Source organism: Pan paniscus, chromosome 5 (genome assembly GCF_029289425.2).
Source record: "Pan paniscus chromosome 5, NHGRI_mPanPan1-v2.0_pri, whole genome shotgun sequence".
NCBI lineage: Eukaryota > Metazoa > Chordata > Mammalia > Primates > Hominidae > Pan > Pan paniscus.
Window position 1 is genome coordinate 178814154 of NC_073254.2, and position 15619 is coordinate 178829772.

Below are 15619 nucleotides of genomic sequence, written 5' to 3' on the forward strand. Positions count from 1 at the left end.
GCAAAAACAGCATGCATATTTTTGCAAGCATAAACACTCAGATATACTAATGACAGTCACATGGGTATAACAATTATGAACAGATGAACCATATTCATAAAGAAATACATCAGAAAGGGAAGTGTAGAAATACACATTACTATGGCTGGTATTGTGTGCATCCAGCTTTGTAACTGAAATATTGTCATGAACAACAATATTTTTCAAACAGTCATTTGATGAGATGGATCAAAAACCGCCATGGGTCACCATTGCATGTACAGTCACCCAAACAGCTGAGATCTCAAGAAATTTTATCTTTTGCAAATACAGATGTACAAAAAGGAGATCTCTTCCCTTAGGAAATATCAACATCTTTATGTACACGTCAGAGTCATGGTGTGATGACGTACTTTGAAGCATGGAGTCAGTTTTCAAAAAAAAAAAAATGCATAACACAAATTAAAACTCTAAAAGTCTCTGCAATTTTTACCTCCAGCATGGGACATGATGAGAACGTGAACTACACAGCATAGCAAACTGTGCTGTGTGTGAAGGGGCAGAATTCATACACAACTAAACTAAATAATTTGGCAGCGGAGATTTCTTGTATTTTTTTTTTGCCTGTGTTTTTACTTCTAAGATCTTTGAAACACTTTCTGCACTTGTATTTGGAGAGTGGTTGTGGTCTAAGCTTTTTTTTTTTTTTTGCTTTTTGCTTTTTTTGAGATGGAGTTTCACTCTTGTCCAGGCTGGAGTGCAATGGCGCAATCTTGGCTCATCACACCCTCCACCTCCCGGGTTCAAGCGATTCTCCTGCCTCAACCTCCTGAGTAGCTGAGATTACAGGCATGTGCCACCAGGCCCAGCTAATTTGTTTTGTATCTTCAGTAGAGACGGGGTTTCACTATTGGCCAGGCTGCTTTTGACCTCCTGACCTCGTGATCTGCCTACCTCGGCCTCCCAAAGCGCTGGGGTTACAGGCGTGAGCCACCTCGCCCAGCCAGGTCCACGCATTTTGTAAGCACATGCTGTCCATTTGAAAGGCTGGTTCTTGCTCCAGTCGTTGCAATTAAGCCATTTCCTACTTTTGCAACACCAATACTAATTAGCTTTTAAACTTTTACCATTCATTATTAAATAACCTTATACTCATATCACAGGCTTTTTGGTGAAGGAACCGTTTCACAGATCTCTTCTGTTGTGTTGTAAGGAATACAATAAGAAGGAATGATAGGTGGCTTCCTCAATACCAAATCTGTATTAGGGTTCTCCAGATAGACACAGCTAATAGGATATGTATATAGATACATGAGAGGAGTCTTACTAGGGGAATTGGCTCACGTGATCACGGCAGCTGAGAAGTCTCTCCACAAGCCATCTGCAAACAGACCCTGGGATACCAGTAGCGTGACTCAGTCCAAGTCCCAAGGTGTCGGCACCAGGAAAGCTGATGGTGTTGTTACAGGAAACAGACCCCAAGAGACGGTTCTTGAATCTCGCGGAAGAAAGAATGCAGGGCGAGTCCATAGAGTAAAGTGAAAGCAAGTTTATTAGGAAAGTAAAGGCATAAAGAACGGCTACTCCATAGACAGAACAGCCCTGAGGGCTGCTGGTTGCCCATTTTTATGGCTATTTCTCAATGATATGCTCAACAAGGGGTGGATTATTCATGCCTCCCCTTTTTAGAGCATGTAGGGTAACTTCCTGATGTTGCCATGGCATTTGTAAACTGTCATGGCACTGGTGGGAGTGTAGCAGTGAGGACGACCAGAGGTCACTCTTGTTGCCATCTTGGTTTTGGTGGATTTTAGCTGTCTTCTTTACTGCAACCTGTTTTATCAGCAAGGTCTTTATGACCTGTATATTGGGCTGACCTCCCATCTCATCCTGTGACTTAGAATGCCTTAACCATCTGGGAATGCAGCCCAGTAGGTCTCGGCCTCATTTTACCCAGCTCCTATTCAAGATGGAGTTGCTCTGGTTCACATACCTCTGACAATGTAACTCTCAGTTCAAAGCTGAAAGCCTCAGGACCCAGGGAGCCTCTGGTCTAAGTCCTGGAGTCCAATGGCCAATCAGCCTGGGTTCTGATGTCCAAGGCAGCAGAAGAAAAGTCTGTTCCAGCTCTCAGAGACCAATTCATTTGCTGTATTTGTTCTCCTTGGGCCCCTGGTTGAGTGGGTGGTGCCTGCCAATATTGAGGGCAGATCTTTCTAACCGAATCCACTCAGACTCACACACTAATCTCCTCTGGAAACACCCTCACAGACACACCCAGAATAATGCCTTACCAGGCTTCTAGGTATTCCTGAAGCCAATCAAGTGGATGCCTACAATTAAGGTGTCATTAATTAAGTCCACGAGTCCACCCCTTGTCAACCTGTACCCACAGGCTCTCCTTAAGTCATACTTAATTTAATAAAGGCAGTAACAAAGTAATAGGTCTCCCTAACATGATGCAACTATCCCATAATTGTGATTTTGGGGATTTTAGATGTTAGGGATTTGGACTTCAGGGATTTTCATCTTTAGGGATTTAGACTTTAGGGATTTTGATCTTTCATCGTTTAGGATTATAGCATTTGAGACTGTGTCTTTGAGATTATGATCCAAACCCAAAAATATATAATGCTGATAAGAGAGAAGAATCACATACATTCTTTTTCTTTTCTTTCTTTCTTTTTTTTTTTTTTGAGACAGAGTCTCGCTCTATTGCCCAGGCTGGAGACCAGTGGCATGATCTCGACTCATTGCAAGCTCTGCCTCCCGGGTTCACACCATTCTCCTGCCTCAGCCTACCAAGTAGCTGGGATTACAGGTGCCCGCCACCTTGCCCAGCTAATTTTTTTTTTTGTATTTTTAGTAGAGACGGGGTTTCACGTGTTAGCCAGGATGGTCTCGATCTCCTGACCTCGTGATCCGCCCGCCTTGGGCTCCCAAAGTGCTGGGATTGCAGGCGTGAGCCACCGCGTCTGGCCTCTTTTTCAGTTTCAAACTGAGACTGGGTGACCTTCAAAATCCTGCTCTACTTTCTCCTGGAAATTTCAAATTATCCAGAGTCGTTCCAGTACCTACGTGCTCATGATGTATTTATTGGACAGATGGATGATTGGATGGGTGGTAATGTAAGATGGATGGATGTTTGGTGGCTAGATGAGTGGATGGATGGATGAATGAATGAGACTTGGAGAAGGAAGTGAACTCCTTTCTGTTGTTTTATCTTTTTTTTCTTCTGCTTTGGGAAGTGGAGCCCCTCAGCTCTCGCCTGGTCACCTTGTGGCTTTTACCATCCTCATCCCCTGTGCCACCCACATTCTGCCACTTCTGCATGGAGTTGGGGTGGGGCCATTGGAGAAAAGAGGTTAAACAAGCAGTAATTTACTTGAGTACAGTCTTTGAGCCAATGAAATGCCAGTCATCATTTCCCAGGGGTACTTGTCATCTTGTCAACAACCCACTGATAATGCTCCTTCAATGTGAATAGCAAAAGTAGGGAGAGACGCTGAATGAAGAAGATGCCTACCCCTCGGGAAGACTGCTGTCCGCCTCCAGGCCTGCACGCACACACCCATGCCCACCTGCACCCCCAGCACCACGCCCACACTCACTCGCACACACCCACATGCCAGTGTTTTGGGGTTGGCAGCCTGGACACTGCTGAGGCAAACACAAGTCATCAAGCATAATTCTCATTCTCTCCTTCTGTCTCTGTTTTAGTTACAGGAATTTGGTCAGTTTAGAGGATTTAATAAGTCCGTGGAAAATTTGTTTCTGTCTCTTGCTACCCACGTGAAAAGTAAGTGCATGCTTCATGATGTGTTTTCCCACTACCTTCCAGGCCAGCCGAGCCCACTGGCCAGGGCCTGGCCGGTGACCTCGGTTGACACTGTCCCTTAGGCCACTCACTTTGTCTCTGGACCCTGGGGAAAGCCACAGCACCTGGCCCTTCATCTCTTTCCCAACAAAGCAGGCCTCTGGTTCCTCATAGGAAGAGAAATGGTGGCTCAGACCTGTAATCCAAGCACTTTGGGAGGCCAAGGTGGGTGGATCACTTGAGGTCAGGAGTTCGAGACCATCTGGCCAACATGGTGAAACCCTGTCTCCACTAAAAATACAAAAATTAGCCAGGCATGGTGGTGGGTGCCTGTAATCCCAGCTACTGGGGAAGCTGAGGCAGGAGAATCACTTGAACCCAGGAGGCGGAGGTTGCAGTGAGCCAAGATCACGCCACTGGACTCCAGCCTGAGCAACAGAGCAAGACTCCGTCTCAAAAAAGAAAAAGAAAAAAAAAAAAAGATGCAATTTCAGGGAATCTAAAACCAGAACCTTTCAGGCCAGTAGGGCCCAATTATCTATCTATTGTCTGCATGGAATTACTTGCCTTTCTCCTCTTCTCCTTGGTAAATGTATTTTCTTCAGTTAGCAGTAATCCTGTGATTTGCAGATGCATGTAACCTAGGACCACCTCCACTTGCAATCTTGTGTCTTTCGATGTTCTTTCTGCTCAGATACTTTTTCTCTGTTTATCTTAAAATTCAAGTCCCAGAGGACAGACTCCTTTTCATGCCTCCTAAGATGCCCAGGGCTGGTCAGGTGTTTAGAAAATGTCCTTAGTGTGCTCAAGGGTCCTTAGGCATGGATTTCTCTTTCACTGTGTTTCTGCTCAGCTTCTCTTCATCATCCCCTTTTCTGCAGTTGCATGCGGATGGTCTCAGTGCTGCACTTGACTCTGAGACAGTCTCTTTATATGACTTTAATTAGTTGTCCGTATTCCTCATGAGCCCTGTCTCAGCTGTCACACGATGACAATGGACATCAAAGCACTGCTCTTCAGATGAGCAGAAACAATCGTCTCATGCAATGGTCTGTTCCTTTCTTAGGGAGGAAGCAGCTGAATTTCATGGGCCTGTTTGCCAAGAGCGTTTGGTGGCTTAAAAATCACTGTTTCCACCCTGCTGGGCTCTCTGACAGTAACCCCTGCTGTGTGCCCCTTGGCCTGGAACGTGTTTTCCAGCTGTCCCGGCTGCCTCTTCTCTTGTTCTCTTGTGGGTGCTATTTTCCCACCCACCCCCTGGTATTTGTCATGTATGGGTGGGTGCTAGTTCACCTTCCCTGTATGTCTTTCTAGGTGCACAGCCCTTCTCCAAATCTATGTGGCTTCTGTGAATTGTCTTCCACCACTGCCACTGTAGAATCAGTGCCTTGGAGTTAGCCCCAACCCTGTCATCCCCCAGCCACCGAAATCCAGAGAGGTGGGACACACACGTCAGCACACATGCACCTTCCTAGATGCTCCCAGCCCTGCACACAGGTTCATTGGATATGCTCATAGCTGTCAGGTGGCCACCCCAGAGCCTGGCCTGTGTACCTGCTCACACACTTGAGCACTTGAGGCTAGCCAGTGTAATACCCAGGTGGACAACTAGAGCTAGTCCCTGGGCGAGGTGTGGGGGAATTCACAAGAGCAAAGCAGCAAGCATCCCTTCTCAGATATGGAAAGCAGACTGAAACCGCATAACACACACACACACACACACACACACACACACATACACACACACGCACCCAGCACCCCCCATACCCCCCCCACCACCCCCACCCCCCGCCCAGAGGCAGAGATAGAAAACCCCAGCTTTCTGGCTGCTGGGAGTGGCGCTTGGCCTCTGACCTTTCCCGAGTGCTTCCCCTGGTTCTGCAGGAACAGGACACGTGACCACACACACGCCCTTCTCCCGTCTCTGCCACAGGACACTTAGCGTCCTGTAGGCGCTGACTCCTATTTCTTTGGATTTTGAGCTCCTCTTCTTGTGCTCCTATTATCTTATTGGCTGCCTGTTTCCCCACGGAAGTGGGTGCAGAGGGAAGCCTCATTCTGAGGGGAGGAAGATTGGCACCTGAGGTCCTCGGGGAGGGACTGTAGAGGGCCCCAGACTCTTCACTGGCCCAGGTGCTGAAGGGCGGCTTTGCCCCTGAGGGGTTTTGAAAGGTGACCCAGAATTACAACCTCTAGCTGCTGATGCTGCCCAATGAAGTCAAACCAGCGGGAGGAAATGAGTGGCCGCAGCTCTGTCTATTATCAGTACGTTTCTAGAAGATGTCAGCACTGTAGTCCCCCTTAGAAAGGGGAAGAGGAAATGAGAAAACTGGTCTTGCCCAGAAGCAATCTGCATTTCTTTCTCTTCCTTATCCTTTGTCCCCTAATAATACTGACCTATAAGCCTATTTCTTAGAGCCCAAATTTCTCAAGAAGGCTTGTCCTCTCCCCTCATCTGTGAACTTTCAATGGCCCAAATAGGCCCAGGCTTTGGGATGGGCACTAAGATTGCTGGGGGACCAGTTCCTCCTAAGGGCTTAGAAATTAGAGCCCCTCACAGCCTCACAGTCCAGACTGGGATGGGCCATCTGAGCGTGTCCTTTACTTTGTCCACTTTGAGGACCTGGTGCGTACTAGTGCCTTGCGAGCTGCTGGCCTTAGAAAGATCCCCCAGTGTTTCTTGATGGTCACCTTGAGGACATGGGGACGGCATTGCTATCAGAGGAGGCTAGGAGGCATCCTGGTGGAAAAGCTGGACACCCCAGCCGTTCCCTCTCTAGATGAAAGAGATACTGCAAGACTCATTCTTGGGCAGTGTAGGCAGGAGAGAACGAATAAATAGTGAGAGGATAGAGGATTCATGCAATAACATCCCAAGGAGGTGGATCCAAAGCCAGCCGGGGGGTTGAGAGCCACAGTGTCCATTGCAGTGGCCTCTAACCACGTGTTGCTCTTGAGCCCCTGAAATAGGACTGCAAGATGCACTACCAAAGTGAACACACTGGGTTTCTGAGACTTGGAATCCAACAAAAGTAAAATATTTCATGGATAACTTTAATATTGATGACATTTTTTAATATTTTGGATATATTGTGTTAAACTAAATATAGAATTAAAATTAATTTGGCCAGGCATGGTGGCTTAAGCCTGTAATCCCAGCACTTTGGGAGGCCAAGGTGGGTGGATCTGTTGAGCTCAGGAGTTCGAGACCAGCCTGGCCAACATGGTGAAACCATGGCTAATACAAAAATTAGCCGGGCGTGGTGACACACACCTGTAATCCCAGCTACTTGGGAGGCTGATGCACGAGAATCACTTGAACCCAGGAGGCGGAGGTTGCAGTGAGCCAAGATCACATCATTGCACTCCATTCTGGGCAACAGAGTGAGACTCTATTTCAAAAATAAGTAAGTAGATAGAGTTAATTTTACCTGTTTTTTTTTTTTTTTAACTTTTTTAATGTGGCTACTATAAAATTTAAAATTGTGTGTGTGACTTGCATTGTCTCTCTGCCAGACAGCACAGCTCTAGAGACAGTTTTAAGGTCCCCATTTGGAGGAGTGGGTTTCTCAACGGAAAATGAAACCATCTTCAGAGGATGAAACTATCTTCAAGGTGGTTCTCTCACTTCTGTATGTGGCTTCCTTCCTTCAAACTTTATTCATCTTTATTCTAGACCACTATTATACTGTAAAAATGAAACAAATTTGTTTACAGTCATCTTTCCAGGGTTTGTTTATTATAATTGTTATGAGGACACCCCAAATCTTATTTTTACCTCGCTTCAAAAAGTCACAAGAAATGGTGTTAAGTTGTAACATCTTTGTAAGGAACCCCTAGAAAGCCGGCTTGTTTGGTAGGCTGCCGTCTTCGTGTTTGGATGAGTGCACACACATATGTGCGACCTGGAACGCAGAGGAGCTTGGGTGGATGATTTCCCTTCACCTCTCACCCTGACCATGGCCTGGGTGGCCACAGCGGGACCTTGAAGGAAGCCAGCCCTCTCCTGCCCTGACCCAGCACACTGTCTGCTCACCTTTCCAACACCTCTGCACTTGGTGGGGGAATGTGCCGCCCTTGCTCCTCCGTGCACTTTGCCCTCTTAAGACCTTGGGACCCACTGTCTGTGGGTTCAGTGAACCCCAGAAGAGGCTCCCACAAGTCTCAGCAAAGCTGCTTGTTCCCACCCATCAACCCTTGTGTTTGCCTTTTAGAGCTCTCCAAATCCCAGAATGATATGACTTCTGAGAAGCATCTTCTTGCCACGGGCCCCAGGCAGTGTGCGGGGCAGACAGAGAGACGGAGCCAGTCTGACACTGCGGTCAACGTCACCACCAGGGTACCCTGAGCCCCACAAGGCCTCCACGCTGATCACCTTCATGTTGTCTTCCAGAACTTTCTAGCCTGCCTTCTCTGTAGATTTATGTTTTCTTTGGTTTTATAGAAAAACAGTAAGCCATCAGAAAAACATAATTACCAGTCAGCGCCTCTATTTGGGCAGGGCTGGCCCAAGGCAGGTCAGGATTGAAGGTCAGTCTGGAAAACTGTTCAGCACAAGGAAAGGCTTCCACCTAATCACAAGCCCCTGAGGCTCCTCTGTGTCCACAGAGCTCCCTGCTGGCTTCAAGCCTGCGCCAAAGCCCAAGGGCTTCCTGCAGGGCCCACACCTGCCGGGTTAGCCCTGGAGTCTGCAAGACCAGCAGCCTTTGGTTAAAATCTGTCCTGGCCTCGGATGGAAACTATTGAAAACGTAAAGGCGCGAGCAAGCCTGTGGGGGCGCTCTTCCCCCGCTGTCCACACCACAAGTGAGAGCTCCCTTAGTAAAGGCTTCTAGGGAAATAATTATTCCACCTTCCCACCAGGACTAACCCAGCCTGGAGTGAACGCTTCGGGTATGAGAGAGAGCCAACCTTAGAATGGGAAAACCCGCATTCTAGTTCAGCTGAGGTGCCTTGGCTGGGCAGGTGCCACCAGCTGTTGCTTGCAGTGTTGATGTGACTGCCCTGGTAGGCTGGACAGAACTGGTGTCCCTTCTCTGCTGCTGTGGACTCCACTCAGGCTGTCCCCAGACAGACTGTCCTTTAGGCGAGGGTGTGAGGTCAGCCCCCCTCTCCTGCTGGAACTTGCACACAGCCTCTTGAGAGTTCATGTCCTGCCTCCCGCTCCAGCCCAGTGTGCCCCTCTGTAAAATGAAGATGATAATACCTGTTCTGCCCACAGCACAAGGTTTTGTAAACATCTAATGAGATAATGTAGTATCTTGATTTGCTATCTAAGTCATCTAAATATTTTATCTAAATTGCCAGCATTGACTATGATGTGCTGGACTCTGTACTAATAGCTTAACTAGGCTATCTCATTTTATCTTCATAACCACCATCTAGGGTAGGTATTGCATGCAGCCTCGTTTTACATGTAAAGAAATGGAGGTTTAGATTAAGTCACCTGCCAAAGGTTGTATAGCCAAAAGAGGACTGAACTCTGAGGCAGTGATTCCCAGCTCTTATGAGTATAGGGGTCACTGGGGCTCTTAAAATGCAGATTCCAAATCAGTAGCTGCGGGGTGGACGTGAGATGAGGAACTGCAGATGCATTTTTGGTGAACTCCTGGGATCTGGCGAAGTCTATGCTGTGAAGTTCTCAGACCACACTTTAGGAGCGAGGTGTCTAGACAGTTTGAAATGTATTTGGCAGGTGTTTGAAATTCTATAACACAAGTGTCAGCTCCTGTCAGCTTCCCGGAGTCTACAGAAGCTCCCTCCGAACTCCCTCCGGGGATCACTCCTTCTCCTAGTGAAACAGGTGGAGGGGAGGGTTAGCAGCCATATGAAGCCCTGTGAGCCACACGTGGTGGCAGCATTGTTTCTTACCTACTTCATCACATTTAATTCTCACAAAAATACCGTGGTAGACATTGTTACTCCCATGATAAAGATCGGCCGAGCCTGGTGGCTCATGCCGGTAATCCCAGCACTTTGGGAAGCCGAAGTGGGCAGATTGCTTGAGCCAAGGAGTTGGAGACCAGCCTGGGCAACATGAGAAAACCCTGTCTCTACAAAAATACAAATATTAGCCGGGTGTGGTGTCACATGTCTATAATCCCAGCTACTAGGGAGACTGAGGAGGGAGGATCGCTTGAGCCCGGGAGGTCAAGTCTGCAGTGAGCCATGGTTGCACCACTGCACTCCAGCCTGGGTGACAGAGTGAAACCCTGTCTCAAATAATAATAAATTAAAAATTTTAAAAATTGGCCGGGCACCATGGCTCATGCCTGTAATCCCAGCACTCTGGGAGGCTGAAGTGGGTGGATCACCTGAGGTCAGGCGTTCGAGAGCAGCCTAGCCAACATGGTAAAACCCTGTCTCTACTAAAAATACACAAATTAGCCAGGCTCATGGCGGGTGCCTGTAATCCCAACTACTCAGGAGGCCGAGGCAGGAGAATCTTTGCTTGAACCTAGGAGGCAGAGATTGCAGTAAGCCGAGATCGTACTGTTACGCTCCAGCCTGGGCGACAAGAGTGAAACTCTGTCTCAAAAAAAAAAAAAAAAAAAAAGCCTGAGTTTTAGTGAGAGGTTGACCAACGTGCCTAATGTCACATAGTGAATGAGAGCTAGAGCCAGGAGCAGACCTGGGATTTGACTCTGAATTCTAAACTCTATGTTCCCATAAGAAGGACAAATGAGGACCGCTGAAGAAAGAGGGTTCAGGAAGGGGCGTGTGGAAGCATGAGTAATTCTCTTGCTTGCTTGAGTCACAGGAAACCACTCAGAGGCTAACATTGACTTGGGGTTAACCAGATGCCTGGCATTGTTCTCAGCGTAATGCCCTTCAGAGGTATTTAGCCTTTGTAATCCTTAAGACAGCCCTATGAAGTTGGTACTGTTCCTGTCTTTACTAAAGACGGGGACACTGGGGCAAAGAGATGACCAAGAGCTAGGTGGAACCTGCTCCAGAGACCAACCACACCCTGTCCACGCCCCAGAGGTGAGACGCATTTCCCATTTGCACCGTGATGTGCTGTGTGGTGGCTCATCCCATGCACCACAGGCTGGGCTTGTGGCGTTCTGCATGAGGATGGCCCGTGGGTCCTCGGCACACCCCCTCCCCTGCTGCACGTGCACATGGCCCAGAGCCTGGCCAGGGTTGTCTGAAGGGCTAAGGGAGCTCAGGGATAGAAGTGGTGGGGTGCAGGGGAGACGGTGGGGAGAGAGCCGATCCAAGTAGACATTGTTATGCGTGTGTCCACTTCTCAGCCATGCTCTTGGCAGGAACGCTTCCAACTTTCTGCAGGCCTTCTCTCTCCTCACCTTAATTGAGGTTGTGGCTGGGGTGGTTTCTTTGTTTCATTTTGAGACCAAGTCTCGCTGTCTTGCCCAGGCTGGAGTGCAGTGGTGCTATCGTGGGTCACTGTAGTCTCGATCTCGAAGGCTTAAGTGATCCTCCCACCTCAGCCTCCCAAGTAGCTGAGACTACAGGGATATGGCACCATGCCTGGCTGATTTTTTTTTAATTTTTATTTTTAGTAGAGATGTTGCCCAGGCTGGTCTCAAACTCCTGGACTCAAGCAATCCTCCCACCTAGGCCTCCCAAAGTGCTAGGATTACAGGTGTGAGCCACCACGCCCAGCCAGATATGGCTGTTATAAGGGACAATTTAGCCAAATGTTTATAAAGTACTCAGCAATGATAGTATGATCTATAAATGCTAAATAACTATTGGGTTGAAATATAAGGAGTACACTTTATTTATTTTTATTTATTTTTGAGACAGAGTCTCATTCTGTTGCCCAGGCTGGAGTACGATGGCACAATCTTGGCTCACTGCAACCTCTCCCTCCCCAGTTCAAGTGATTCTCATGCCTCAGCCTCTTGAGTGGATAGGATTACAGGCATGTACCACCACACCTGGCTAATTTTTGGATTTTTAGTAGAAATGGGGTTTTGCTGTGTTGCCTAGGCTAGTCTCAAACTCCTGAGCTCAATCGATCCGCCTGCCTTAGCCTCCCAAAGGGCTGGGATTACAGGTGTGAGCCACTGCGCCTGGCCCAGGAGTACGTCTTTAAATAGAACATTCATCAGACTGCAATTACACATGCCTTAGCTGGGGAGCTCACCAAAATTCCTCTCATTTTCATCAGATTATTAATATTTCATCAATATTAATTATAGAACACGGTGGCCCTGCTTTGGAAGTAGAGGATGCTGGTGCCCACCTTGCAAGTGGCTACACTGAGGCACAGAAGTAGTAGATAACTTTCTTTTTTTGTTTTTTTGTTTTTTGTTTGTTTGTTTGTTTGTTTTTTCGAGACAGGGTCTTACTTTGTCACCCAGGCTGGAATGTAGTGGTGCAAACACAGCTCATTGTAGCTTCTACCTCCTGGGCTCAGGTGATCCTCCCACTTCAGCACCCCCGAGTAGCTGGGACTACAGGAGTACACCACTCTGCCCAGCTAATTTTTGTATTTTTTCTAGAGATAGGGTTTTACCATGTTGCCCAGACTGGTCTTGAATTCCTGGACTCAAGTGATCCTCCCACCTTAAAATCACGCGGTGACTCGGGGATGTTAACTGAGAAAACAGCTCGGGATCTTTTCCACACCACTTCTCTGTTAAGTTTGAACCACATGTTCTGAAAACACCCCTTCAAACATGCTGACTTAAGCATCTGGGCCAGAATTCTTCAAGAAGTGAATTCTTACCTCTCCTCTCCTGTGCATTCCACTGGGATTTTATTGTATATGTTATGAATGTACGGTATTGACCTATATTGGCCATAAAAACATGCACCTGTTAAACAGGAAGGATGCCTAAAAACCATCAGGAGGGGCTATCTCTGGGGAGGGGAACTGAGGACAGAGGTGGAGGAAAAAGATTTTCTCTCTTTTCTGGGTTTTTTTTTTTTTTTTTTTTTTTTTTAAGATGGAGTCTCGCTCTGTCACCCAGACAGCGAGCGAGCAGTCTGGGCTCACTGCAACCTCCGCCTCCCAGGTTCAAGCCATTCTCCTATCTCAGCCTCCTCAGTAGCTAGGACTACAGGCGCCTGCCACCACACCCAGCTAATTTTTGTATTTTTAGTAGAGACAGGGTTTCTCCATTTTGGCCATGCTGGTCTTGAACTTCTAACCTCAGGTGATCTGCCAGCCTCGGCTTCCCAAAGTGCCGGGATTACAAGTGTGAGCCACCATGCCTGGCCAGTTATTCTTTTTAACAGCTACTCTTTTTTTTTTTTTCTTTTTTGAGACAGAGTCTTGCTCTGTCGCCCAGGCTGGAGTGCAGTGTCATGATCTCGACTCACTGCAACCTCTGCCTCCTGGGTTCAAGTGATTCTCCTGCCTCAGCCTCCTGTGTAGCTAGGACTACAGGCACGTGCTAATTTTTATATTTTTAGTAGAGACAGCGTTTCACCGTGTTAGCCAGGTCTCAATCTCCTGACCTCGTGATCCACCTGCCTCAGCCTCCCAAAGTGCTAGGATTACAGGTGTGAGCCACCACGCCCAGCCTAACAGCTACTTTTTAAGGCTTTTAGTTCATGCTGCCAAGTTGCCCTCCACTGACGTTGACTCCGTTTACCTGACCACTGGCAAGGCAGAGTCACGTGTTTTCCAGCACTCTTGCCAACATTCAACTTTGTACCTTTTTTTTCCTTGAAATGTTTATTATAGTAAAATACACATAAGACTTACCATCTATGCCGTTTTAAGTGTATAGTTCGCGGCATTGAAAACATTGCTAATGTTGTGCACCTGTCACCACCATCCATCTCCAGGACTTTCTTCTAGTAAAACTCAACTTTATAATTTTTAACATTTGCCAATATAATGGGCAGTTATTTAAAATGTGCCTTTCTTTAACTGCAGGTAAGCTTTTTCGCCTACTTTTTCCTCTGGCACACCTTCATTCTTGAACCCTCCCATTGGATCTTCTGGCTCTTCCAGCCTCTGGCTCCTCCGCTGTAGCTTTGATTGACACTTCTGTCACACCTTTAGTGTCCCCTCAGACAACATCACACATCCCCTGTGTGTTTGCGATCTGTGTCCACGTGTCTACGTGTCTGTAGGTCTAGGATGTGCTTTCTGTTTAACCGTCACCAGCTGCTCCAGGTGGAAGGCCTTCCCTCTCAGGCTTACCCCAGCCAGCCTCAGCATCCTCTCGGGTGATTGCAGCCTCGCTGAAGACCATCCCAGAGGCCTGCGTGCTGGAGAAACTCTCCCTGGCCTCTTTCCCATTGACCTGGCTGGTGCTTCCATTTGAATGGTGTCTCTGTCTTCCTACTAGCTAGTGAGCCCTTGGAGGATGGATGTTTCATCTTCTCCTCTTTCTTCTCTCTTCCTCCCCTTCTACTCTTCCAGCCCCCAGAATTTAGCATAGTGGCGTGAATATAGTGTTGCTTAATAAATAAATGTCTGTAGGAATTAAGTTGGCATTCTGGGGGTGGAAAGCATAAATAATTTGGAGGTAATCCCTTTCCTTCATTTGTTCTATCATATTTGTTCTATCATATTCTCACTTAGTATTTTCTTCCTGAAAATTATGACTGTGGGGCAACTGTTGTATTTCTGAGTTCAGCTTTCAACCCAGCACCAAAAACTAAAGTCTTCACTTGGAAACTGTATATTTTCAGTCATTAAGAGGTTTTCCCACCTTGCCCATTGTGTTCCAATGGAACTTTTCTGCAGGGATGGGAATGATCTTTATGTGAGCTGTCCACACAATGCCCAGGGCTGCATGTGGCCATGGAGCATTTGAAATGGGTCTAGCGCAACTGAGAAGTTAATTTTGTTTGATTTCAATTAATTTAAGTAGTCATGTGTGGCTAGTGACTACCATATTGGAAAACACAACTGTATACATCATAGAAATGTCAGCTTGGCTGTGTGTGGTGGCTCACGCCTGTAATCCCAGCACTTTGGAAGGCTGAGGCATGTGGATCACTTGAGGTCAGGAGTTTGAGGTCAGCCTGACCAACATGGTGAAACCCCATCTCTACTAAAAATACAAAAATTAGCCAGGTGTGGTGGCACATGCCTGTAGTCCCAGCTACTTGGGAGGTTGAGGCAGGAGAATTGCTTGAACCTGAGAGATGGAGGCTGCAGTGAGCCAAGATTGTGCCACTGCACTGCAGCCTCCAGTGTGGGTGACAGAGCAAGACTCCGTCTCAAAAAAAGAAAGAAAAAATTAAAAAAGCATCAACTGTTAGCAAAGTATTTTTAGAAAATTTAGAGACATATTTTGATTTTTCCCTTTTTATAAGCATCTTAGAGCTAAAACTCTGCTTATCAGGCTAATTATTATATATCAAGTGATTAAATGCCAGGACCATTTATTAAGGCTAAAATTTGGACTTAAGACTTTTACTAATCCACGAGTAATCTACCCATGACTGTTCATGACTATCCCAAAGCTGGATGTTGTCTGTCTCTGGGCCCTGTGTGCGTGCATGCGCGTGTGTGGTGTGTGTGTGCGTGTGTGTGTGTGTGCACGTGCACGCATTTACCAAATGCAGATGTGTCCTCCTACTTAGAAGTTTGCATGTTAGTAACATCAAGTCATAGATGCTTGCTGAAGTCACCACATTTGAACAAAACCAAACTGGGATGGAGACTATAATATTAATTTTTGTTTTTCCTTCTCCAGAAGGTCAGTGCACCAGATATTCTGAAACCTCTCAATCAAGAGGATCCCAAATGCTCTACTAACCCTATTTTGAAGCAACAGAATCTCCCATCCAGTCCGGCACCTAGTACCATATTCTCTGGAGGTTTTAGACATGTGAGTCTCATTCCAATGCTCTTTTTTTGTTTTTTGTTTTTTGTTTTTTTGGA

General features: G+C 47.0%; 1 protein-coding gene across 9 annotated transcripts in view; it reads left to right on the plus strand.

Moving 5' to 3' along the window:
* Positions 1–15619, plus strand: part of SYTL3 (synaptotagmin like 3) — a 117193-nt gene that overhangs the window by 62557 nt on the left and 39017 nt on the right. For 7 of the 9 annotated variants that reach the window (XM_034963163.3, XM_063605052.1, XM_055114282.2 and 4 more), the window contains 3 exons: positions 3700–3778; positions 8011–8135; positions 15432–15566. In XM_034963163.3, coding sequence (XP_034819054.1) covers positions 3700–3778; positions 8011–8135; positions 15432–15566 — 339 coding nt within the window. The remainder of the gene's footprint in view (positions 1–3699; positions 3779–8010; positions 8136–15431; positions 15567–15619) is intronic. The other 2 variants (XM_034963167.3, XM_055114286.2) reach the window with 1 other exon arrangement.